At 40.2% G+C, this 27722-nt stretch overlaps 1 protein-coding gene across 6 annotated transcripts in view; it reads right to left on the reverse strand.

Annotated features, from left to right (window-relative positions):
* SUFU (SUFU negative regulator of hedgehog signaling) overlaps positions 1 to 27722 on the reverse strand; it is a 124912-nt gene that overhangs the window by 69563 nt on the left and 27627 nt on the right. For 3 of the 6 annotated variants that reach the window (XR_014789508.1, XM_084846458.1, XM_084846456.1), the window contains exons 3-7: positions 20540 to 20676; positions 6573 to 6715; positions 3697 to 3782; positions 1792 to 1864; positions 369 to 522 (exon numbers count right to left, since the gene is read on the reverse strand). Coding sequence is in view for 5 of the 6 variants with exons in the window: in XM_084846458.1 (XP_084702584.1) it covers positions 369 to 522; positions 1792 to 1864; positions 3697 to 3782; positions 6573 to 6715; positions 20540 to 20676 (593 nt within the window). In the remaining variant the exon portion in view is untranslated. Of the gene's footprint in view, positions 1 to 368; positions 526 to 1791; positions 1865 to 3696; positions 3783 to 6572; positions 6716 to 20539; positions 20677 to 27722 lie in introns of all 6 variants that reach the window. The other 3 variants (XM_084846457.1, XM_084846460.1, XM_084846459.1) reach the window with 1 other exon arrangement.

Raw genomic sequence — 27722 nt, forward strand, 5'->3', positions numbered from 1 at the left:
ATTCCTAACTAAAAGAGATCCCACGTTTAATTCTTTACAAACTCTTGCTTACAGGTTTCACAGTATTGGGTGCTATAACATGCTATCCACATAGCTGCATTGAAGACCTGGCAGTGGAAAGGTAGTACATAAATGGTTTAAACAAAACAAATAAACCAAACCATGCACAAGACGTTTGCCCAAGCATTGGAATACATGTGGGGAAGGCCTAACTTCTACTTTCAGTTTTACCAGGAATCATGATAAAAGGTTTAAAGTGAAAACATTCAGAGCTTTAGGCTGTGATGCGCTCCAGACCACTAATGTGTAAACTAAGTTGTGATGTTCAGAAGACAAACTTCTTGTGGGTTGGCCAGGTCTCTTCTTACCTTTCCCAGACAATCGTCGGGGATGCGTGCCAATGCAGATACTTCTACTGTCTTCATCATCCTCTGGTGGCCGACTAAGGTCATCCCAGGCACATTTAGCACTGACGCCACTCAGGTTTGAGCCATCTGTCTCAATCCCTTTATCAACTCTGTCCTGCTTAAAAAGATCCAAAACAGCCACGTCTTTTGAGACAATGCTCCCACATCTGTCATCACTAGAGTCTCCTGCAATCTATTTTCCTAGACTTTATTAGCAGTCAAAATCTGAGAAACAAAGGGCTGTAATACATTCTTACATTGCACCAAGGAACATGACATGTGAGCATTAGGCTGTAATCCTATCCCACTGAACACAGCAGGCCCTACTTTCAAAGAGATATGCATAGGATTGGATTGTCAGTCATTATTTACTGTGTACTAATTGAGCCACAGCTTTTAATTCAAAATTAAATTTCACAAAAGTGTTGAATCACGAAGAGGTTTAATGAATCCCCAAGAGTTCCTTCTCTCAACATGCTTCACTTCTTATAATAATCAAAAACCTCTTTGCCAAGTGCTCAGTCCTAGCTGTGCGACAAAAAGAATTAACTACTGCATAGTGATTTTACAGACTGCATGTGATACAGGAATGTTACATTCTGATTTATGCCCATAAACTACTAATTCAAATTTAGATAGAGCAACTGAGGAAAAATACTGGTCTCTGCTTCCAACATCCACTTCCAACATTCGCCACCAGATGATGCTGTTAAGCTAAATCTCAGGTTTTTTAATACAAGGAGGAACAGCTGCAGCAGGAAATGTGAAAAACAGAAGAACACTCATTCGGATTTTCTTTTCACATGCAAACAAATGCAACCAACACGCGTGAGTATTCGTAAAATATACTCGGATGTTTGGTATGCTGCAGGAAATTTCACATACAGCGTTCCAGCACCTTTAATGGTCATGTAGGCCAATTTCAGCAAGCTAGGCTTCTCTCACCACAACAAAAAACCTACATATGCTAAACTTCTGCAGAACCATTAAAGGCATAGACATCGTAAATTTGGAAAGAAAATCACAAGGGGCAAATGATTTCTCCATTTATTTCGGAGAGGTTCAGTAGGATAGGCTTGGGGAGTGAGTTCCCTGTGGCCCAGTTGCTCAATGTAAGCAGTTGCAATGTGTTCAGGTCAGGGGCACTCAGTGAAGCTAATCACCCTTCTAAATGGGGCCATCAGTGGTCTATAAGCACTGCCCCTAGGCAATGAGAACCCAAAGACTCTCAGTGCAAGCCCTGGCAGCTTCCAATAGTGAATAGTGACCAACAAGTCTATTAGTCTTCTGACAACATTCAGGTACTAGGAGGGAACTGTTCAGCATGACAGAATCATAGAATCATAGAACAGTAGGGTTGGAAGGGGCCTATTTAAACACATACTTGCAAGTGTGGATCAATTTCAAATATAGTCTCTCCACGTCGCATGTCTGTTATTAACCACGGGCCTCCTGCTCTATAAACACACAAAAGAAAAATGAGTGTTACTCGCACTACCCCAAGACTACCCACTACCCCAAGGTTTCCAATGATTTTAGCACAGGTGCAATAAGAAGAAATGTGGGGCTCTGGATGAAAAATCAGAACTTCTGCCTGCGCATTGAAAATACTGGATTACTGTTAAGCCTCCTCCCCCCCCACCCCCCCAGCTATAGAGAACTGGACTATTTACCACAGGGTGATACTGTTTTCCCATGTACTATGGAGAAAAGAAAGCATACCCTGCCACCATTGTTCCAGATGTTTGAAAAAAACTAAGGCTTATAGCAAGAACGTAAAAATATTTGTAACATCAAGAAGAGATACAGGAATATATTAGTCTTCATGTACTGGACTTGTGTTTTCAGCATATAAATTGTTCCTCAATTTGAAATTTAGCAAAGTACAATTAACAAAGATTCTTCATGTCCAAGTATACAACTGGAGAATTGGGAGAAAACTCAAAAGCCATGTAATTCAGCTGCCTGTAACGACAGGATTGTCTAGAATTAAATTGTACCAGATAAGTGACCACTCTTCTTCAGATAATCCGCATATGGAGCTGTTTCTTACGACAGCTATAGTCCCTAGAGCTGCAAGTCCTGTGATAAATACTTGAGGGTGACATGTTGTATTAAATGAGAGCCTAAGCACATCACAACAAATACTTTCATAGGACAAGTGGTTAAAAACAGCACTTGGCATTTTAAAGATAGAAGCTACAATTGCCCAAATACTTCTAAAATATCCATTGCTAAGTTAAAATGTATTGGAACATCTAAAGTTCCTCCAATTTTCCTCATATTTTTGCTGTCATAAATCAATATATCCCTTTCTCATTTTTTTTTAAATGTGAGGATTTATACTCTACCTTTTGAGTTCCAACATGGAAACTCTCAACATGGCTTACATAAACAAAACTAGTAATTAAAAACAAATATACCAAAGGCAGCATATAAAACAATAGAGCAGCAGAGAAATAAAAAACATAATTAAGCAAAAGACCAATTAAATGCCTGTTAAAAGAGCAAGGTCCTTAGTCAACAGTGGAACATTGAGCCAGGTGGCATGTCACAGCAGAAATTCGGTGATGGATGAGCAGAGTGCATGAGCTCGTTGTTTTCACTTTTAATTAACAACCCAGGAATGCATGTTCCTGGATTGTTTTGTGACATGCGAACCCAGAAACTCTGGGTTATGAGTTAAACAACCTAGAATTAACCCATGGTTTGTTGTTGTGTTAACTCTGCATTGTTTAATCTCTAAACAATGTTCCACTCATCCCTGCAATTCCTAGGTTAAACAACCCAAGGAATTTCCGCTGTGATGGGCAAAATGGGTCATTAGTAAAGCAGGAGACATTACCAATGTTTCACAGTTTGGAAGCCACATCAGAAAAGTGTGTCCACCGTAACTCAGAAGGCAAAATACAAAAAAGGGCCTCCAGAGATTACCTTAGTAAATGGGCAAATTCATATGGGGCTGGGTGGGGGCAGGGAGAGAATGGTCCTTAGCTGTCTTGAGGTTAATTTTACTCAATTCTCACTTTGCAGATATTTATGCAGATATTTTTGCTCCCCAGTGTTCCATAATCAACAGCAAATTCAACAAATACTTTGATTGCAAATTAAAGAGATACTGTGAAATCAGAATAAACCATGTCAATGTATGCAAGCATCTCTAGTTCCAACTTATTCAAATTGTGGAATGTCTGACTTTTAAGAATATGATTGCATTTACCTTTATGAGGTATTATTTCTTTAATGCTTACAACATAGTTTCCAAGTCAGCTGGAGGTACTATACTTACACAGGAACAGTTCGAAGCAATTCTAATATACCCTGTCCATTCCACTGCTGTGCTGCATGAAGCTCCTCCGTGCATACCCCAACAATCTAGAGTAAAAAGAAGAGGAAAGTAGTAGACATTTCTGTCTACCAAGATAAAAGTTCTACACTTGAGTCTAAGTTCATAAAGGACCCTGTTTCTTTACATCAGCCTTCCTCAACCCAGCACCCTCCAGAACTTTTGGTAAGACAACTCCCATCATTCCTGCAAGTGGGGATGCTCAGGATGATGGGAGCTGTAGTTCCAAACATCTGAAGGGTGCCAGGTTGAGGAAAGCTGCTTTAGATTATGCTGAACTAAACAAGTGTGTATGCATCAGATCGAACAATCGATACGCCAATCAATAATTAATCAATCAATACTTCTGACCATGACACTACATAACTTAAAAATTCAGTTCACTACTCTTAAAGAAATTTCAGCCTATTGCTCATGTAGGGCGCAAGCCCGCATAAATATCTAAGGAAGTTTGGTGCTCAGCAGAATCCCTCTCTTGAGTAGACATTCTGTAGAGATGAAGGGGTGGCTCATCTCATTAACTGTCAGATGCTCTGGGCTTCTGTACACCCCATGTTTCCATCCTCTCATATGTAGTATTTCCCTGCCTCCAATCTTGGCTTGAGTCAAATGAAAGTTTGCCATTTCATCTGAATTGGGAAACTATGTTTTGCCTTTGCGCTCCAAAACTAGGATTGGAAACTTTTGAAGGGCAAGCACAAACCATAGTTTGCTTGTTATCTATGGTTTACCTAAAACCAGGCTGGACACAGGGAACTGCCATACATTGGGGGCGGGGGGAGAGGGAAAGGGGAATAAGTATATGACCCTGAGGCTCCTGATTGCTGTTGATGTAATAGCAAACTCTGGTTTGACAGTATGCCTGAATCATCTCAAAGGCTTTAGATGATCAAGAATGACTCTGGCTCTTGCCTTTACTCCATCTCTGTCTTCTCTTTCACATGCCAATTCCTTCTTCCATGCCTAGGTTTCCTTTACTCTGAGCTCTGAATTTGGCAAATTATGATTAGCACTAGCCTCTAAAACATGGATTTGAAGCTATAGCTTGAAATGGGTTTGCAAGTCATGGTTTGGAGGATAATATAAGTCATAGCTTTCCTGACTTGGATGTCATGGTAAACTGCAGTGAAATGTTGCCCAGAAATGGAGGCAGTTAGTTAGCTTAGTTAGTTAGCTTAGTTAGTTAGTTAGTTAGCTAGCTAGCTAGCTGTTTGTTTGTTTGTTTATTTGTTTATTTATTTATACTCTGCCTTTCCACACACGCACACAGATGCTTAAGGCGGCTTCCTAATTTTACATTCAGGACTCTAATATATTATTACCTAGAAGGATGAATAGATACGAGGGCACAGTTAAACAAATCCTTCATGTTTATTTCACCATGTTGAGCTCCTCAACAGAATCACAGAGATGAAGCAACCATTTGCCACCTGCCAACCCTCATTTCAGTTTGCTGACTAGATTGTCTTGTTTGGAATAATACACACAGCCAATTGTATATGGAGTGATGCATTGGTGCTGTGGAAGCCAATATATCATTCTGAGGTTAAACAAGTTTGCAACGCAATGCAACATGGAAAGATCACGCTAGGCCAGATCAGTAAACACCAGCTGCCTCGGAGATCTGCTTTTACCTGATTGACTTGAAGTTGGCCCAGATATTTAAATGGACAAATGTTAATTGCTGCATCATCATCATTATTAGTAGTATTATTACTCTTGGTTTTAGATGGTTGCAATTGTGGATTATTTTAATATGTAAACTGCTGGCTGAATGGTAGCCCTAAAAGGTGGTATATAAATACCCCAAACTACCAACCGAGGCAAAAAATCCCTAATAAGACAACAGAGACTAAACTAACCCTGAACAAACAGTTCAGCCTGGTTTACACATCACCAGCAACCCATGGTTACTAACCATGGGCTGCTGAAAATGCAGTGTGGGCAAGTATTCATGCTGGTTCCTGTGTGGGTAGCCATTTTCACTACAATAAACAAACCAAGGATGTTTGAACCTAGGACTCTAGTTTCTTTGGTTACACTCAATCCTGCTGTATTTTCAACAACCCATGGTTTGTTAACTATGGGTTGTTGGCGACATACGAACCAGGTGTTCTTCTGTACTGGTTGGTTTGTACATTTTTTTTATGTAACAAGAAACTATATTGTTATGTTTTTTTTCCTATAAGGTCTATGAACAAGCCACAGTAGTAATTGTTTACATACTAAAGTTATCAGAAGGCATACCTGAATGATATAGAAAGTGCTGCCCTGCATTGTTCCTGGACAGCTCTGAGGTTTCCTAAACAGTCTCAAATCACCTGAACTATTTCCTTACAATACTTAAGGCAAAGGCTCACAGGCCATCAATCTAGGGGGGGAAAAGGCCCCAGAAAGCAAAATCTAAGAAGCCGCACTCCCTGAACGATACAAGTCTGCATGCAGTTTAGTTGACAAGAACATGAAATATACAAAACCTCCACAATCCTGTATTTACTCAGGTCTCTAGAAGGCTTTCTTCTGGCTTCCAATCTGAGATAACATTCGATGTACAGCAGGATAACATTAGATGTACATATGGATAAAATCAGAATTTGAAAGAGACAACTAGACTGACCTAAAATGCTACCATAATGCATGATGTAAGATCTAGCTTTGTCTTTACCCATAGCAAACTTGCACATGCCTTCAAATACCCCTGTAGTTACCACCATTCCGTTCCAAGGAAAATTCCAAGTGTCAGCCTCTAAGTATTTTTAAATATCTAAAAGCGTAGAATGTCCAGACAATGACCAGAAAAACTGGTTCCGTTACCATACCTGAAGAAAAGTAACAACCCCAAATGGTGTCTGAACTGGCTGCATTTGTGGATCTTCAGTCAGCAGCATATGCTGGATCCTAGACTCGCTGTTGTCCAATGGACTATGCCACGATACATGGTCACCACTACAAAATGTATTTTCTGTTGGGGAGAAAGGGAGGGGAATGAAGAGAATTGTGAACTAGAATGACTACATATTTCTACCTTTCTATAAAAAGAAGATAAAAAAAGACAACTGCAGGAAGAATCAAGCAAATGATAAAGCCATAAAAAGACACACACAAAAAGTTTACACACTTTTTTCTATTACTGTTAGCCATCTGCAATAGTAACAAAGATGCAATGCATAAAGAGAGAGAAAGTTTGCTAAAGCCAATCCAAAACTGAACACAGATAGGTCCGCTGATATGTACTGCATGAATTTCTATAGAGTGGGCATTTTTTAAGTGTTTCAGTCATGTCAAATAGACAATGGTCTAATCACAAAATATTTCCTCACTTCAAAAACCAGCAGGAAGCACCAAACTAGGATCTTCAGTTCAAATGTCATGATAAACTATTCCCTCCTGGTTAGTTTTACCTGCTCATGCAACATGGGGGGAGGGGGGGCAAACGGGCTGCATGAATTCACATGCTGCTTGTTCACAGTAAGTCAGGGTAAGCCAGGAATCCTGCCTTAATGTTATGTGCAAAGGTGACCACTGTGTGAGCATGATGCAGTGGGACAAGGTGTTTTGTTTTAATTTTATGTTATACTTTGGTGTGTTTGTTTGTGGTTTCTTCTTTACAGAAAAAATGTATTGCAGTCTCTCTGAAGTCAGTTTACTTCTTATGTTGTGTGATAAGGCTGTTGGGTAGAGTGTGCGTATCTATGATTAAACTTGATTTGATATGAATAAAGTGAACCTTTTGGGGGGCGTCCCTCATTTTTTCTTCATTTTGCAGGGGTAGTGCATGTGTGTGTAAAAGGAGGTGTCACCAAAATAATAAATGACAATTCATTTGAGTAAAGAAAAAACACTTTAAACACCAATAATTGCAAGCAAATGCAATCATTATTAATGTACATAAACTTTTAAGACAGTAAGAATGGAATTAGCCATCTACATCCATAAACAAAACAGGAATTAAGGACAGAAATGCATGGTAGGATAGGTAGAACTAGTCACTCTACAGCAACAGAACCAGTCATCACAGGGTGGGAGCAACAGCAATCACGGAATAGTTCAAAACCAGCCAAAGTCAATGGAATTGCTGTAGCTTAACACATTGATCCTCACTCTCAGCTGGATTGTGGCAATGCTATTTTGTTTTGCGTGGAACAGGGACCTTCCCCTCACCTTTTGACTTGAAAAAAATAGCGCATGAGCCTGGAGCTTTTCCTTTTGGCCTGGAATGAGAGGCATCAGTAGGGTGGAGCGGCACATGCACAGGGAGATGAAGAGGATGCTAAGCAATTGCCTTTGAGTGGTTCAGATTTTGTTGCAGTGGTGGCAACAGCAGCAGTGCATTTGCCTGCCTGCCTCACTCACCTACCTACTTGTCCACCCAACTGCCCATCTACCTAGTAGCAGCTGCTCTGCCATCTCACCTCGCACCCAGCCTGCATTTTGGAGTTGCCAGCAGGATGTCCTTCAGCAGGCAGAAATCAGAGCCAGTAGAATGAAGCAGAAGGGAGTTAGGGGATGAAGACTTTCGTGTTTCACGTTGGGAGATATCTTATGCATGTCGATTCAAGCATTCAATAGTATTCCCAGGCAATGTGTTTAGGATTGGAGCCCATGGTTTATTCTTGAGTTATTCTTGCATCTGAGTTGTTCTTCCCCAAACAACCCACAAAATGAAAGAAATCTGTATTCAAAAGTCATGAACAACAACTGCTTAGCTCAGCAGGAGTAAACAGGTCATAGTCAGTATACTTGTTTGCTCCTGCTCATTCACAACTACCCAGGGTTTATTTAAACCCTGGGTAGTTGTGATGTTTGAACTGGGTCAGTGTTCCCCCATCTGTAAAATAGGTAATTTTTTCCAAGAGCACTTTCATGCTTAATTCCTCAACATGAAGTATACAATGATTTTGGATGTTCTGAGAACATGATGCTGTGTCTGGCTATGGATTACATCTGCACTGTAAAGTAGACCATGGTTGTTATACCCATATTGCAAGGACTGAGAATGGTATATGATATCACTGCAATGTAGTCCAAAATTCTTATCTAGTCTGTCAGTGGGGTTTTGTTTTTGTTTTTTGGGAAATGCAGTTGGGAGGGAGGGAGCTGTGAAGTATTTAATGAAAAGAAGGGTACTTTCTCCTATTAAATATTTTCTGCATTTAATTTCCTTCTTACTTCACTGTTTACAGTCCTCCTCCCCTCCACCCATATGTACTGTATATAAACCTGAAAATCCCTATAATACTCCATGATTCTGATGAAATAGGTGGCAGTCCACAAAAGCTTATGCCAGAATATTTGTGAGTCTTTAAGGTCCCACAAGACTCTTTGGTGATTTTCCTGTTAATAAAGTTTCTTTGAGTTGATGTTCATGCAGAAGATGGAGGCATACAGGTGGGGGATATGAGAAGCAAGACAATGCTTTTCAAATTCTGAATGTTTGAGTCCTAAGAGTTGGTGTCAGTCTTCAGGCTCCCTCCCCAGGGTCTATCTAAGATAAATTTCCAAGTGAGGTACTGGATGCATCCTCTCTCTATTGCACAAGCCTGTAAATGAGGGCACATAGTAAAGCAATGCACAGATGGCCACTTTACATGCTAGGGAGGCTTATTGTGATCCTATTGCAAGACAATTACTTTTTCAAGTATATAATGATTTACTTAATTTTATTATATTTATGTTTTGCCTTTCCTCCAGGAACTAAAGATCTCCCCATTTTTACCCTCATAACAATTCTATGAGGTAGGTTACGTTGAGAGATAGTGACTGGCCCAGATCATCCAGTGAGAAATGGGAGGCATTACTGGTCCTCCTCAGGTGGCAACATGTCCTGGGCCAGGACTGGCTGTGTATATGTGTGTCCTGTTTGGCTGTTGTGTCTGAATCAGGCAGCGGGTCAGAGTCTCTCACTCTCTCTTAAGTGTGTGTGTGGAGAGAGAGAGAGAGAGAGAGAGAGAGCTTCAATGTGTGTTTATGTTTTCTGTGTCTCTGTGCTGTATGCTGTAAAAGGGGGAAGCCTGCATTTATATTTGATATATATTTATATCTCTACCATGGAAGATATATTTGTCTTTTCCTTCCAGAAAAGCATGGAAGATGATTTCCACTAAAATATGTAGTGAAAAATGTTTTTGCATTGTTATTGTACATTGTTGATTGTGTGTGTATGCACAAATGTCATGTGTGAGTTCAGTATTGGGGGCAGAATAGGGGGCTCACTACAGACGGCTAGCCCCAGGGCCCATCTTGGCCTTGGTCCAGCCCTGGCTGTATGGCTCTGAGAATATCATCATAGGATATCATCATTAGCAGTAGCAGCATCATGCTTTTGTGTGGTTGTGTGACTCCCCCCTCCCCACACACACACACTTTTATTCCTACTGATATCAAGAGATATTGGGCCAGTTTCCACACCTATGCCGTCTGCGTGCTGGCACGATTTACATAATTACCTTCATAGGGTGGGGCTTCTTGTGTCATGCAAACATGGCAAGGGTGGCTTGTTAGGGTGGTTAACAAACCACCCAGAACTCATGGCCTGCTGTTCGGATGACACAAGGAACTGTGGAGGGCTTGAATTGGCAACTTGGGGGCCATGGGTATTGTAACCCACCATGGCTTAAATAAGCCACAGTGGGCTGCAGTGATTATGCGAACCAGGTCCAAGTATGATAAGGAGTTACAGAAGCCTATTAAAGCCAGGAACCGATCCCCTTCTACTTAATAGTCATACTGGGAGTCAGGATATCCCACAGGGATGTGTAGTTCTTAATCAGAAAACACTACAGAGATGAAGGGAAGGGGGAGTCACCCCTGTTAACATGTTACAATTTCCTTGTTTCAGGCATCCAGTTTTGTTTTCCTAAGCATATGCATGGTCAATACTTACACATATCTGCATGCACGATATATGCATGGCGCACTTTAGTTGTTCCTACACAATGGCATACTATAATATGCATCGTCATGGCTGGTATTCCCCTCTTATGACATAAACTAATGTACTAGGATTGTCTGATTGTGAACAATCCTGCTTCAGTGTAAGGGGCAGGATAATGAGACCTTTAGGTCCCTGACAGCCCTGTAGTTCTACAACTCACACCTTGTATTAACAATCATACATTCCTGAATTGGTAGTACTCTTCCTCCTTTCATTCCATCATCCCATACCAGTGGCTTAAGAAGAAAGATTTCAAACCAAGATCCTTCTTTATAATATTCTATGGCGAAGCGGCCAGAATAAATGGTTTTGAATGCATATTTCCCAATAAAGGCCTGATATATTTTATGGACTGTTCCCTTGACCTGAAATTAGCACTCTTGCTTGAAAGATAAACTGCAATTATTTCACGTTTGTGCTGGCTTTGAACCTGTCTCATCTGCATTCATCATACTAACTAACTAGGCTCTCTGAGTGATCAATCTGGCCAGGAATGTCTAGGTTTGAAAGAGTCAGGTATGCCCCGAAGGCATATGGCATATAAATGTGACATTAAAGTAATTTGGGAGTCTGAGTGTGGTTGTAAAGAAAACAAAATGAAAAGTTACCTTGTGACAAGGGCAAGGCCCAAAGCTCAGCGGTTGAGCACATGCTTTGTATGCAGACGGTCCCAGGTTCAATCCCGGCATCTCCATACAGGGTTGGAAAATTCTGTCTGAAACCCTGGAGAGCTGCTGCCAATCAGTGTTGACAGTCTGGGCTAAGTGGCCTAATGGTCTGAGTCAGTATAAGACAGCTTCCTGTGTTCCTATGAAAAGCATCACATTCCTCTGCACTACAATTCCCAAGGGGCAGAGCACACCTATGTCTTAGAAAGGAAGCATTTATGTGCAAAGACTTATGAGGAAATAAGAATTTACATTTTTTTAGCAGGGTTTTTTTTAAAAAGTGTTTTCCAATTATGTTCGTAATTGCTGATCAAATTCTGAATGGAGCAGGGGGAAGTTTGCCCATTGGTATGTTTTATTGACCCAATAAACCCCCAATGTTCAATACAATGAGGGCATCTTGAGTAGATCTATCATTTCAGCAAGTGCTATGAGTTCATGACCAGAAATTATTCTATTCCTAAACTCTGATTGGTTAACAGGGTAGGAGACTGAATCTATCTTGCTTCTTGTGGTAACTCTCATCATCCACCAGATGTCCTCACTGTTACTTAGGCATATTTAGTTCTAGTCTTTAAAACTGTGTTTGATTTTTTCTTTTTAAAAAACTCCATCTAGATGGGGTTCCAATGTTGTGTGATAGTAAGTCTAAATCAAGATTTAAGACCCGTTCAAAACATCAAGTAAAATTAGAACAAAGACTGACGGTTTCCCTGCTAGTGCTCACTCTTCTCCATGATCCTGACACCGAAAATGCAACAGCAGAAATACAGACTACATAGGTCTACAGAGGGCTTTAAAAGAGCTTAAAATTCCTACAGCCTAGAGAAGAAGAAGAAAAAGCATTTATCTGTACTGCACCATGGTTCACAGAGGGGAGAATAAAATAATGACATTTGGTCTCCAAGCCCACTTAAGATACAAATGAGAGAGGGGTCAGAAAAGTTGTCTCCTTTCCACTGGAAACCCGCTGCAGTTTCCTAGGGAGGTCTGTTCCATTTTATCATCATTGAGCTGAAGCACCTTGGCCAGAGAGTTGAGTGTGGAGAAAAAAGTGCTGATATAAGTAAAGAAAATGTCTCCCAATTAAACAGGCAGATGTGGAAAACCAGAGCATCAGATAACGGTTGCTTGAGACCCAATATGAAGAACTGTTTAGTTCTACCAGCTGCAGAATACAAAAAATGCTTGCCACTAGTCTTTAACAACCTGTACACTCGGACTCCACACACATTTAAAGACTCTGGAGGGAGAAGAGCTAAATGCAGCTATTCCATAGCATTCAAATCCAATTTAGAGTCCTCATGATTTCAATTCCCAATATTTCCCAGGACAGACCGTTAATCAGCAGAATGTGGGTGATGGTCTAAGGGCGCAATCCTATGCATGTTTAGACAGAAAAAAAGTCCTACAATTCCCAATATCCTCCAGCCAGCATGGGTGGCTGGAGCATGCTGGGAGTTGTAGGACTTTTTTTGTTTAAACATGCATAGAATTGTGCCCTAAATGTTTTAATGATGTAAGCCTCACAGTTACAGTTCTCCAAAATGAAACAAAGCCACAAAGGCCGTCATTCTTGAGGCCTGTCTTTCTGTCACAGTATTCTGCATGTCAAATGCTAACTCAATTCTATGCTGATCGATCCCTGGTTTTGCTGCCCAGGCTCCTTCTCCAGGGAAATCCCAGCCATTTAGAGCTGGTTTTCAAATGCTAATGTCTCTGCTGGAGATCCACCTATTTGTGTCTATTCGGGTGGGGACTACTTAAAAAATGTCTCTTTCCCCCACACAAACCACAAAATTCACACTGACTGCTCAATTAAACTACAGAAAACCACCCATGTGAAAAATTATATGAAGGCCAATTTAAATCCCTCAGTGCCAGTAAATCCAGTATTAAAGCTTGAAAGCCACCCCTTGACTAACCATACAGTGGCATGCAAGATCAGCCTTTCTATGGAGGACCCAACAATACTCAGACAGAGTTACAATCAAGAGTACTTTTTACCACAAAACTCAGTATTTAGTGACAAAACCCTGGGCATACATGCTATAAGGCAGGATTTTATCCTGGTATTGAAATAGCAACGATTACTAGTTCTTCTCCTTTTCTATAAATTCTAACTCGTATTGCAACACTAAAATTCAAGACAACTTCTAACAAAATTCTATACATATGAATAGTGATGTGGAAAGTGTGGAGCAAACAAGGATACAGAAAACAACAGCGGCTCTGTCTATACAAAGCTTACCAGATTTTGGTTCAGCCAATAAAGGGCATTTTGTTGCGGAGCAGGGTCAGGAAGAGGAGGCTAAGTTAGTTGTCAGGGACAGAGTTCCTGTGTCATATACCAGGTTTAATAATTCATGCCTGCCAACTTTTGAAGATCTAAAAGAGAGAGATTTAGCTCTTTCCTGGTCTACACTTGTTGCCATCACCACAACGGCAGCAACTACTGCTACCAGGACAGAACACCTAGGCTGAATATCCCAGTATTTGCACTAAAGCATGTTAATTAACAAATAATGTTGCTAAGTGCACTAGAAGCAAAAATATGTCCAACTAGGACTAGGGAGACCTAGGTTCAAATCCCCACTCAGCCACAAAGCTCACTGAGGGAGCTTGATCACCATCTCTCAGCCTAACCTATCTCAGTGTTTGTGAGGTAAACTGGAGGGGTGGGTGGAGAACCATGTACATCTCTTGAACTCCTCAGAGGAAGGGTGGGATTAAATGTAATAAGTAAACAGGGGGTTGTATCCAAAGCTAGTTCTACATAGAACAGACCCACTGAAATAAATGGGACATTGGCTACAACCCCATATACTGAAATAGAATTGTACTTCAATTTTAAGCTGGTGCAACATTCAAGTAATTATATATCTAAGATCTTAGGAATTGCAAGGTCTTAGTTAAAGATATTTAGCAGCTCAAGCGCAGCCAAATATCTTCATTAACTTAAGGAATCTTTTCTGAAAATTTCAGCTTGGGCCTACCTTCTTAACTTGCTCAGCATTATGGCCCCACTGAACTCATATACATTTTTGTTCCACAGGTGGACATGTAGAGATTCTTCTGTGAAGTTGCAGGCAACCTGCTGCTGCATACAAAGATCTGCAGGCTGGGGTGCTAATCTGACGTTAGCATTAGAAGAGGAACATGGCAAGACATTTCTAACCCCATCCTAAAACCATACACAGGATGCGAATACTTAACTCAGGTTTTAAGCCTGCATATGGGCTGTACTTCAGATTGTAACTGGGGACTCACATGATTTAAATGCTGTTCCATATAAAAGATTCCCCACCAAGCTAGTTTTCTATGACCTGGTTTGCACAATCACTGTAGCCCACCGTGGCTTATTTAAATGGCTGTGGATTGTGGCATGCGCCAGCAGCCATTTTGAATATTCAACCTCCAGTAGGAGGTTGCTATTGTTTGTCATGTCATCTGAACCTGGGCAGGGAGGGGTTGTTTGGGGGGGGGTTAAATGACAAACCATAGCAACCCCCCCACCAAATATTCAAAATGGACTCCAGCATGGACCGCAACCCAGTGTCACTTAAATAAGGGTAGGAAAGCTCATGTGGTGGAATGGAGCATTCCATCACTGAAACCCCAAACCAGCAGACTAAAATGGTACAGATTTAATGCCTCTTTGAAAACTAGGCCTTAACCAAAGCTCTCCTAACAGCAATGTATGTGGCAACCTTCTCCACTGTACCCACTGTATTTATGTAGAGAAAATGGGCATTCCATACTGACATGAGGATTTCATTTTCCATGTGCTCCCATTAACAAAAGTTAAAAGTTGGAAGGTTACCAAGGTGTTTTTTTTCACTAGGAACGCCAACATTTACATATTTCCTAAGAGCAAGAGCACATATCTAGGGTATATACCAAGCATTAAAACTGCAATCATGCTTTTTTATTTATAAAATACCAAAATGTTACTGTACAGTAAGTCTTTAAAAAAAAATTCCTGTCTGCAGGCTCAGAACGTGAAATTGACCAACAAAACAGGAAGGATAGGGGAGTTGATAGAGACAAGGAGTCAGCAGCAATAGCAGCTCACTTTCTCCCCTTACCATTTCTAGAGGAATACAGCTGCCTGCTAATGTGCAGCTGGACCTGAAAAAGCCATATACAAATGCACCCATTCTACATTGACTCTGTTATTTTGGCTAGCGGTAGCTGGCACGCTACCCATTAACCCAACTACTTTCCCTTTAATCCCCTTCCTTCATTCCATCCTCCTATATTTCATGTTCTCTCTTCTATGGCCTGATTCAGATGAAATAACTACCCATGGTGCAAGTCTCAGGATCTCATTCTTCTCCCTCCTTTGTGTGTGAGGGGAGTAAATGTTTAAAAATCTGGTCACAATTTGTAACAACCTGCAGGATTCTTGTTATGTCCAACTATGTGAAACAAACCGTAGATTCCCATATTCAGACAAACCGGGAAACCTGGGGTTTGTTTTAAACTGCAGCCGAAAGCTTTACAATTTCCTCCCTTCGTGCATAAAGAAGGAAGCTCAAGGGATGTGCTTTTTCTTGTTCAATCTTGTAATGCCAAATCATTATGAGACTGAACAAGTGCAAGCCTAAGGCTTTGCCCCCTCACCTTCCTCCCTCATTCATGTCGATGGGGAAGAATTATTAAAACTTCCAGCTACAGTTTGAAACAAACCACAGGTTTCCCTGTTCGTCAGAATGTGGGAAACTATGGGTTGTTTCACATAGTTGAATGAAATGAGAATCCTGCAGTTCATTATAAACTGTACCAGAAGTGTTAACATTTCCTTCCCTCACAGGCAAAGGAGGGAGAAGTTCTGCACAAGCCTGAGGCTCACACATGCTCATTCTCATAATGAAAAAACATAGTTTGTAATTCCATCTCAACTGGGCATTATTTATTTGAAGAAAGTTGCCAGCTTCTGGGGTACACATGGGCCCCAGGCATTCTTAGAAAATAAAAATGGTCAGTGGCTGCAGCACAGCACTTGGGCGGACTAGACTGGCTGGCGAAAGGATTATGTCTGTGTGGTATGTGTTGCCTTTTGGGTGGTGGTAGTATTAGCATGTTTGTCTTGGTGTAGTGTGTTCTGTATAGGTTTGTTTGCATATGTTCAGTTGTCTGGTGCATGTTTTGTGTGGGGTAGGAGCTAGTGTGGTGTGTGTTTTACCTGGGGGGGGGGGGTTGTGTGCTGTAGGTAGGTGTCTTGCCTGTGTGTGAGAGCTCGGAATCTACTTCTGCTTTGTACTTATGTCCTTGAAGTTACTTTTCTTTTAGCCTCATTAATTTGCCTTCTGGGAAATGGGTGTTTTGTGTGTGGCCACACCCATAATGACAGCCACTTTGTGAGAGTGCCTCTCTAAATTCCAAATGAGCCCACCAACCCAAAAAACTAGGAACCCCTGTCTTAGTGAAAGAGTCTACAGAATTCTAAGCATTCAAAAGATGAACATTTTCAGCAGACATAAGGCAGATAGCTAGTACAAAAGCTTCAGGAATGGTACTAATGCTGCAGTCCTATACCTACTTATCTGGAATAAGTTCAACTGAACTCATTGGGACTTACTTATGAGTAGACATGTATAGGATTGTGCTGTAAATGGTCAGTGGTTGGCAAGTGCATTTATCATATAGGCAGTTTGCAGCCTATTGCAGAGAAAAAGTTGGTCATCCTGGTCTGAATAGAACTATGTAATCTCAGTTTAGACACAGAGTTGATAGAGAAGCAAACTTATTAAAAACTGAAATTTCACAAACTGAAGGAATTAAAATGGTAAAAGTTGTTTTAAAGCATTGACAAACGCAAAGATTATCAGGAGCATAAAGGACTGCTGTAGCTTTGTACTTTCAAGGTTGAATTCCTGAAAGCAAAGACAGCTATTTTCAATCTGTTGGCAAAACTTTAAAAGATGCTCAAGCTTTGTAGTTTCATGAAGTCTAGCACTTCTATAATCCTTTCAAATATATTTCTGATGATTCACCCAAGTAAAATACTTATCTAGCCATTCAAGCCTATGGGGGGTGGGGGGATAACACTGTTAGACCAGGGGTTGAAATATTCTAACAGTAATCAACAGCAGAGTCTCTTATGTATACAGAAGTTTCCACAAATTAGTTATCTACCTGGACTCTGACGAACATTAAGTACTTTGGAACCTTTAGGCTATACTTCCTAAAAATGATGAGTTGCATACCAGTTTATTGGTCTTGGGCCCTAAGCCCAATAAAACCAGAGATTTTTAAAAAAGCAACTGGGCAATCAGGTACCTGACTTCTGCAAAGACACATATAAGTCTATTATAAAAAATTCAGACATTCCCATATTATAGACATCATTCCACATTTACAGAATTGATTACTTTTCACTGCAGAATGTCTGCTAACCAGGCTGAAGGGTTATGGAGTACAGCAAGCAAATCCTGAGCCATTCACTAAATTGAAAATCTGCAAGGAATTGTATGTAACATTAATAAATCATGATATGCAGCTGTGACATAAGCTTTCATTTTGAAAGTTTCTAAGTCAACATGATTTCTAAAGAATATTTATAAAAACAACTTTTACCAAGCATAACAATAGTAGAGAAGTTAAAGTCACCACCCATATTGGAAATGTGTGGGGGTTTTAAAAATTGTGTTTTCATTTAAACATGCATGCACATGTGTAAGTAACAGTGCAAAAATATTTTTAAGGCTGGAAAAACAAGTTATAGATATTTTTCACATAGAAGTTGGCTTCAATTCTATGTTTTTAGAATTTTAGTTGAGTTTATTAAACTATATTTGTTATTTTGTTTAAATGTATGTCATCTTGTCACCCTTGGTTACTCACAGTATTTTATGAAAGTCAGATAATTAATTTATTAATAACGATTGAATATCTCCAAATCTTGCTGTATGAAGGCTCTTATCCCAATGGAAAAAGGGATATAGGCCTCAATCCAAATACTGTCAGTGGAAGAAACTACTGCACTAGTGGAGCACCATGCCTGGTGGACCACGAATGGAGCAAGTGGTTGTTGCACAAGTGGAACTTTAGCTCGATACTTCCTTTGCACTTCGGAACTTGATTTCCACGAGCGAAATATCACTTGTTATGTGGAATGACACTGTTCGATACAACTTACCGTAACTTAGCCAGAGCAATTCTTAATGTCATTCACCAAGATTTGGCACCACCAACATTTTGATGACCAGTTATTAGTACCCTTGTAGGCAACACATCTGGCACAAGGGCTCATATGAATAAAAAAACAATTCATTAATCATATAAGTATAAACATATACACATAACTGAAACATGAGTCTCTTTGGCTCAGAGCTCAAGATAGTTGCCCCATTAAATGTTACTCAGGGTAAACCCAACCCCCAGGAAGAAAGCACTGCTGAGACCTGAGATCACTGAATTACGCAAGCTTACTGCCATCCATTCTCAATGACAAAAATATGTAAGTGTTAAAACATAGGAATATCAAAGTAACAAAGGAAGACCCAATAGTGGACTAAATAAAAAAAAAAAACAAGCAGAAAATATTTCTCTGGGTGAAAGTGAAGGTGCCACATTGAAAGTATTTTATAAATCTGAGTAAATACAGTGAGGTGGTTTTGAGTGTTAACAAATTTTCCATATGAATGTTATATTTAGTTGGGGAGATTACTGTTACTTATGTACTCTTCCTTGTGTTTTCCTTTCTCCCTTACTAACTGTTTTTGGTTTTTAGATTGTAAGCCTGCAGCCAGAGTATCTTCTTTTTAACTTCATTACTGTATAGCACCTAGTGTTTGTGGCACTTTATAAATAATCATTAAAGTTACCTAAGCTAAAAGGAAGAATCAAAAACAAGTTAAACACATTAAGAAAGTACATTTAGGGAGCAATCCTATGGCCACTAGACAGCAGCTAGAGGGCCATAGGATATGCTGTTTTCCGGGAACTGACCTTGGGGCCCACGCTGCAAGGTCAGTTCCTGGAAAACCGACCTCCCTGCACTTCTGCACTGCCTCAAAGGCAGCACAGAACAGTCCCATCCTCCGCACTCACAAGAGGAGCGTGGAGGGGCCAGAAAGGGGCATGATGGGGACGTTCCGGGGAGGGGAGACTGTAGCTGCCTGTACGACACATCCAATGTGTCGTACAGCAGCCGCCTTCCCCGCTCCACACTCCTGTGGCTACACAGCCGCAATCGGATGTCTAGCAGAAAAAGCAGGGCAGGAGAAGTGTGGGGGGAACTATCCCCTCCATGCTTCTCCTGCCCTGCTTGGGATAGGCGGTTGCCTCAGAGTTTGGCAGCGGCCGCCTATCTAGATAGAATTGTGCCCTTAACCTGTTTTTGAAATCTGACTGTCAAATAATGTTTGGTCAAGGACCTGAGTAAGCACCACAGTACACAACAACATATTAGGTTTTGGCCAGAGGAGGAAGCCTTGAACACTGAGATCAATGCTTTTCAAGTGAAAATTAAAAAGAAAATATTAGTTCACCCCCCAAAATTTTTGTATTAACAATAAATAAAAACTTTTAAGTTCTCTATTGACCAAGTCAGAGATATTCAAAGGATTCTGGAAATCTAACAGAAAGCTTGTGTTTCTTAAGGCACTGCTATTACTTAAAACACATGAAAAAGTGGGCCAGCAGTCAATACAGAAAAAATATGCATGAAGATACAACATTCCCCCAAGACAGGAAAACACAGGATTCTGTTTATTGGTCTTGATCTCCCTTGATTGTGCTCTGTACAAAGTGTTGATGAAGGTGACTGATCACAGACCACAGAGGTCTGTATGCAGCAAAATAACACACTGAACACATTGGTCAACTGTCTGACCAAAAATCACCAAAGACTAATCATGTCTAGCACGTTTGTAAGAGTAAACCAAGTTACCCACAAATCTGTTGTTGTTATTTTAAAAATGCAGTCATAAAACAGCCTCAGAATGCCTCGCCTGTATAGTCCCTTACCATGTTTACTATTTCTTTTCCTCCTAGGAAAAGAAATATTTGAATTATTGTTTTCCTGATCAATCATTCAAAAATTCACCACTAGAGTAGCTCAAAGTATAGGAAACAAAGCTGGACACCCCAGACAAGGCAAAAACAAATAAACAAACAAACAAAAACACATGAAAACCACAAACCTTTAATGCAAAGCAGACCACTTAAACAGTACCTGATTGGAAGACGTATCTGGCTAAGCCTTGCATTAACTCTGCTGGCCATGTTGGTGGCGCAGATTCCCCTGTTTCACGCTTAAGTCGAAACGTCAGTTCAAATCCAAAACCACTTGGCCCATCTGGTCCAGTAAACCTGAAGGAAATTAACCACAAAAGATTTCACAATAAAGCATCAGAAACGGATACAGTTAAAAACCCACTGTGTCATTTACAGTACAATCAAATACAGGTCTACTCAAACATAAAGGCCTGGGGAAAAAAGTGGAAAAATTCAGGGACCTCCTGCCCTCCCCCCAAGTACCTTTTTCATTTTTTTCTGAAACACTGGAAAGATTGAACAATTTTGGATTATGAAGTATTTTATTTTAGAACAATGAATACAATGTTTAAGACAAGGTATTTATATATTGCTACCTGGCTTTACTCTCCCCAAAATGATTTCTATGAACTACTTAATAGGAAGACTTTTATATAAGACTAGAGATGTAACATTTCTGGAAATTTTGAAACCATGAAGGAAAAATGGCTTTTTAATCCTCTCTGTAAGAGGATTAAACACATATTTCTTCCATTCCTTATTAAAATTATTGCTCTATTATAACTTTTACTGATAGAGATTTAGAGATGCTCCATGTTATGCTCAGTTTCCCAACAGGTGACTAGAATCACCGCATCTTAACATGTGAGGAAAATGTGCATTCTTAAAAGTTTGGTTTTTGTTCTACAGAGTCCTTTGTTTCTGGGCTTGTTCTGGTTAGATGCTGTAGCAGTCAATGGGGCTGTTAGGATGACACAACAGCCCACCCATGGTAAGGCTGTGTGTCATGTGGGGCATGTACGGCCGCCATTTTGAATATGCAATCCCTGCCCAGGGTTGTCATGTTGTGCAAACTCAGCATGGGTTATGAACAACTCTCACATAACCCATGGTCTGTTTTATCCTGTCAAAAGGACAAGGAGCATCCATTTACACTGACCATTTCTTAATTTCTATGAACCAGGTAAATAATTTAAAAGAGCACGTACATCAGTGAATATTAAAAGACTGTTCCAGTACAAAATTTATCTGTGTTATACCTTCTCCCCAAGAGAAATAACTACTGGATATTGCCAAAACATATGTTTAAAAGAAGCATTAGCTGCACTGCATTACCAGCAATTAGCCGAATTGGACAATCCCTTATTAAAGAAACAATGTGGTATCTAACCCATAGACACAAAACGAATGGTTTTTTGCTAAATAAGATGCAGCCTAAGATCCATAGATGTGACAGGTAGACACCAAAACAGTGATCCACTAATTAGGCATTTATGATGGTTCCCACAGCACTTTCTCAAAGTCTGAAATGTGCCCACGGGTCCAAAAAGGTTGGGGACCCCTGATATATGCAATCTGGCACCTGTGGGCACTGTGGCTTGGTATGGGTTAAATAACCCACGACATGCCCTGGAATGTTGTCTGAAGCCAGTCAGTGAATGTAGCTCTAAAACCACAGTGTAGATGATCCCACCATTAATACCACATGCAGCGGAAGAACAAGTGGGTTATGCAACCTATATTCCTTAAAATAACAACTTTGAGGCTTGGGTCTATGAAACTTTAATGAAGTTCCCTATTAGATCTCACCACTTGGAAATGCTGCCTCATCAAAATAAAAACTCTATGCCTAAAAGAAACTCAGCAGTCTGGTTCCTCTGGCATAGTTATGGGATTGACACCATCACTAGAGACAACCTTTCAAAAAGAAGAAAAATTAAGATGTTTATTAAGGGGAACTATTTATGAAAGTGAATAAAATATCACTCTTCAAATAATAGGTTGAGAGTGCTTAAAGGTTCTTAAGTTAAATATGCTTGGTTACCATTGCTAATAGGTTAGTCTTCCCCAGCTAAATATGCTCTTATTAACCAGGTTCACATGTCATGGTGGCAAATCATGGATTATTTAGCCCATGATTCACAGAGTCGCACACCACCTGCGAGCCACTTCTGTTTTCTGTAAACAGTCTCAGTTCAACTGGATCAGTGAGTGTTATGTGTGAACCCAGACCAATGGGCTCGCATGTAACCCAGGATGTTAACCCATGGTTTGTTGTTGGGTTAACCGCTGGGTTGTTTAGCCCCTAAAGAACCCATTAGTCTGGGTTTGCACATCACACTCGCAACCTCCGATTGGGCTGACTGAAGGTTATTTTCAGAAACTGGAAGCAGCTTGTTGCCATTATCTGCCAAATGGCCCAATAGCTTTTCCCTCAGACCAGATTTCCCTAAACTCCAGCCAAACCAATTCCTCATATACAGCAACAGATGCTGTTCACCAGCCTTCCTCTGTCTCCAGTTCTTCCTGCTTTTAATTTTAATGATAACCAGTTGGTTACCCATGAACACAGTTCATGGATAAAAATAAAATCTAACGAAAGGCTTAACTTAACTGCATTTATTGAAACATTCGAAGTGTTACACCTTTTATCATTACAAAAACTTCCTTAAATGCAACGTTCTTGGTGTAAACTCCAGGGTGGCTACTGTAACATCCTTGGTCTGATCCATCAACAACTTGACTGTTGAGGTTTGCCAATGAGCGCACATGACTCCTGGCAATAAAGATCTCTTCATGATTTGGGGGTTGGACTTGATGGTCTTATAGGCCCCTTTCAACCCTACTATTCTATGATACTATTCTATGATTCTATGATTTGTTTACAGGCCATATGTTACTGGCATATCATTGTACTTTGGCCTGCACCTGTTTATAAAGGTGTAAAGAGACTTTTTTATATTTCATTTTGCTCCAATTTGCAATTAATTATGTTTAATTATACTTGACAGGTTTTTGATATTAAAAACAAAACTTTATAGTACATTATAGAAGATAGCGTAATTCTTTTTTTAAAAAAAAGAAGCTTTGTGGACATAAATAAACTCCCAACTTTGAACTATAGTGAAAACCATTGTTATTCATGGAATCTGCATGTCAAGAGTTTTCCAGTGAAGTATGTTACATGAGAATTGGTCAATGGGTAGGCAGTCAAAAAGAGATGACCAACTAATTCCTGACTTTAATTATATATATATAAGAATTTTATGAGCAAATCAGGTTATACATAATAAATTTTATGTTTTATGTTCCTAAAGTAATAAAGTGACTTTACATCTATAAACAGCACTAAAGAAGTACTGTATATTTTTCAATTTTTCCCCAAACTTCCCCTTTTTCCCCTCCACCCCCCCTGAAAAAATCCTGTCCCCCCCCCATAGCTTCACATTTTCTAGAAATTTCATGTTTACTCAAAAGTAAACATTACGTTCAATGGGACCTACTCCCAAGTAAATATGTATACGACCTCAGCCTTATTTTACTTGTGCAAGGAAGAACAGTGGGAAGAATTCCTACAGAGGTGATTCACGGCACTCGCCTTGGCATATCTGGTCAGAATCTGTTCAAGAGCAAGAGCCACCCTGCCTTCCCCAACTCAGTGGTGAAAAAGCATCCTATTTACTTAAAAAAATTAAAATCAAGTCAGGTGCAGGAAACAGATGGAATGAGGCCAGGATCTCCTACCCATTCATATTTACAGAATATGAAAAGCCACATGGCAAGGAAAAAAGCTGGGAGGTATAATTTCCTCACTGTAAGCAGCAGACAGTGAAGCAGGAAAGGCTCAAAACCATGCAGCAGCCCATTTAGGCTTCAATCCTAAACATATTTTCTACGCAGTAAGCCCTACTGGACACAGTGGGATTTACTTTCAAGTGAACATACATAGGATTCCACTGTTAGTGTATGTTTGTGAACAGAGTGGGAATGCTAGGGGATTTTTTTTGGTAATAATGATAACGACAGAATCAGAGCCTGGTAACTAAAGTGATATTAATCCAGAGTAAATGGTGCAATTGTATGCTTGTCTTTTACAGACTCCACCACTGCTTTCATTACTTTTCCAACCTTCATCACATTTTATGCCCCCACCCCACCCACCCCATCCCAGACAGCTGCATCTTAGAATGTGGAGTCATCATGTCACTGAACCAAGTTCAATACTCCATTGCCAGTTCTGTTTCTTCCAATAACTACAGGAAGAACCTTGTCTAGAAACCATGTAAGCATTTTTCAGTTTGAGCAAACACTTAGCCAACACATCTCCTAAGGGCTTGGAATCGAAGCCTTAGGGTTAAAACCCTAAAAAACTTTGAGTGATTAAAACTAAACCTTCTGAATCCTGCAGAGCTTCCTAGACCTCCAAACCCATTCACAATTATTCATGTCCATTTCCATGAACCCCTTCCATAAAATCAGGGCTTCTTTCTGACCCAGTTTGCACAATCGCAGCAGGGTTAACAAGCCACAGTGGCTGGTTAAGCCTGCCCCACATGCCAGCTGGATTTCCCTAATTACCCTTACCGGCAAGGCTTGCCATATCATCCCAACCCCTACCACAAACAAGCCATGCTGACCAGGTTCACATGACACGCCAAGCCACGCCACCGAGGGTAATTCAGTAAATCCAGCTGGCACGCAAGGCAGGAGAACTAAGCCATATCCAGTCAGTTCAAGGTATTTTAAATTGTGTGAAAACTCGTATTGAAAATGAGGTGCAGGACCTTCTCTGTTGTGATACAGAGTCTTTGGAATACCCTCCCAGTCTGCCTAGTTCCTCCTTTACTGGCCTGCTAGGAAGATACTGAAACTATCACATCACCTGATAGAGCCCAATTTGAATATCTCCAAAACCTACTCTACCATATCCTCTAAGACGCTAACTAGACACTCATGATGGTATACATCCTGAATCCCTCCTGCATTGTGGAAAATATGCAAAAAGATGGTTGGCAGAATTCTTTTCGGATATTATGAAAACATGTATAATACCACACAAGATGAAGCAAGCAAAAATCATCGCAATATTAAAACCGGGAAAAACAAATGACCAACCAAAGAACTATTGACCAATCGCACTGCTAAGCACTGTCTATAAGCTTCTTGAAAGGCTTCTGCATAATAGAATCAGCCAGAAGATACTCCAGATAATTCCAGTGGAACAAGCTGGATTTTGCCCCGCACGAAGCTGCACTGACCAAGTGCTTTCACTAACAACCTCTATAGAAGCAGGCTATCAGGCGAAGCAAAAAACATCAGTTGCTTTTATAGATTTAAATGCAGCATATAATACAGTGTGGAGACATGGACTACTTTATAAATTAATACAAGTAACCTTGTGCCGAAAAACTACCCAACTTATTGATAATATGCTTGCTAGAAGAACTTTCTCTGTGACTATAGGAGAGGATACTAGCATCCCTAAAATTTTAAACAACGGACTACCACAAGTCTCGGTTATTGCACCTCTCCTTTTCATTCTATACATAGCTGACATACCACACATAAAGTCATACCACACATAAAGCTGACATACCACACATTGGCTACGCGGATGCTTGGGCTATAGCCACACAACATAAATCCTTTGAGACAACTGAAGATGTCCTCATTTCCGATCTAGACACACTGGATAAATATTTCTGTAAGTGGAGGTTACAGCCCAATCCAACAAAGATGGAAATAACATACTTCCACCTTTATAAGAGATCACCAGGCAGAGAGCTCAACGTTCAATTTAAGGGAAACCGGCTCAATCACAACATGCATCCCAAATATCTTGGGGTCAAACTGGATAGGACACTTTCCTATAAAGAACACTTGATGAAGACTGCTGCCAAAGTGAGAAGTAGAAACAACATTCTACACAAACTATGCGGCACTAGCTGGGGCTCAACAACGGATACGCTAAGAATGACCGCACTCAGTCTGGTTTACTCAGCAGCAGAGTACTGTGCCCCAGTGTGGGTTAATAGTCCGCACACGAGAAAGATCGATACACAACTGCATGAGTCAATGCATATTGTTAGTGGGACGATACGATCTACTCCCACATACTGGCTGCCTGTTTTGAGCCATATACCACCTCCGGATGCAAGACGAAAGAGCGCCCTTCTTCAAGAATACCGGAAGATTATTGACAATCTCCAGCTACCAATATTAAATGACGTAACCTACTAGGAGTGAAACACGTTAAGATCGAGACATCCAGCCATTTCTACTGCTAAAGCTCTTTAGAAGATGATTTCAATATCCACAACACGCGGAAACAACATTGGCTAGGAAACTGCCCTCCACAATGCCGAAGCTTGCCCTGCATCTTGGAAAAACCACCTGGATTTGACCAGCCCTGTGCGATATGGACAACCTTGAACCGAACTGCACAAGTCATGGTAGATGTGCAGATGCCCTTTATAAATGGGGCAAAACAACGTCATCAAACTGTGACTGTGGGGCTGAAAAACAAACTATCCAACATATAGTGACAGAGTGTCAAACCCGAACCTACAATGGAGATTTTGCTGATTTCCTGGCTCTGACAACAGAAGTAAAAAAACCTGTATCTGTAACCTAGACATACGTTTGTAATATTCCTGTCTATATTTTATATTTTACATTTCATATTTATTATGCTCTATGTTTTTATTGTAATGCAATGTAAATGTGCCATACGATAAATAAATATGCAGACACTACTCTGTTATTGCTGTGTTTTCAACTGTGTTTTAATGGTTTTAATGTATTTATTTATTTTCTTAAAATTCTTGGCCGCCTTTCAGAGCAGAAGCCCTCCCAAGGCGGCTCTCAGGAATAAAGTATTTTATTGCTGCAATATATTTGCTTATTATTATTTTTATCAAGTTTTATTAGTGACTGTAAACTGCCTAGAGTGCCATTTTTGGTAGAACGGTGGGGGGCAAATAAATAAATAATCAAAGAAACACCAAGTCGGCCTATTTTTTGTTCTCCTACCCCACCCCACCCCACCGCTTTTTGTAACCTCTTCTATGATGAAGAGATCTGGAGATCTCAAAAGCTTGCAAACGTTTTGTATCCTTTGAGATGGCCTAATAAAAGCATTACTCTAATATGGATTTAAGAATTTTTCTAATGGCTAACATAGCTACTTTTAATTTTGTAATGTGCCTCCTTATATGTTTTAATCTAAGTTTTTGTATTACATTTACTGATATTCTGACTTTGTTAGCCACTCTTGATAATCCTTGGACTGAAGACTGGGATATACATGTTTAGAAAATAAAGAATCAAGAAAATATTACAATTGCCACTACGCAATCTTG

This window comes from Heloderma suspectum, chromosome 3, assembly GCF_057233095.1.
Source record: "Heloderma suspectum isolate Gila_16-S chromosome 3, 16-S_ref, whole genome shotgun sequence".
Lineage (NCBI taxonomy): Eukaryota > Metazoa > Chordata > Lepidosauria > Squamata > Helodermatidae > Heloderma > Heloderma suspectum.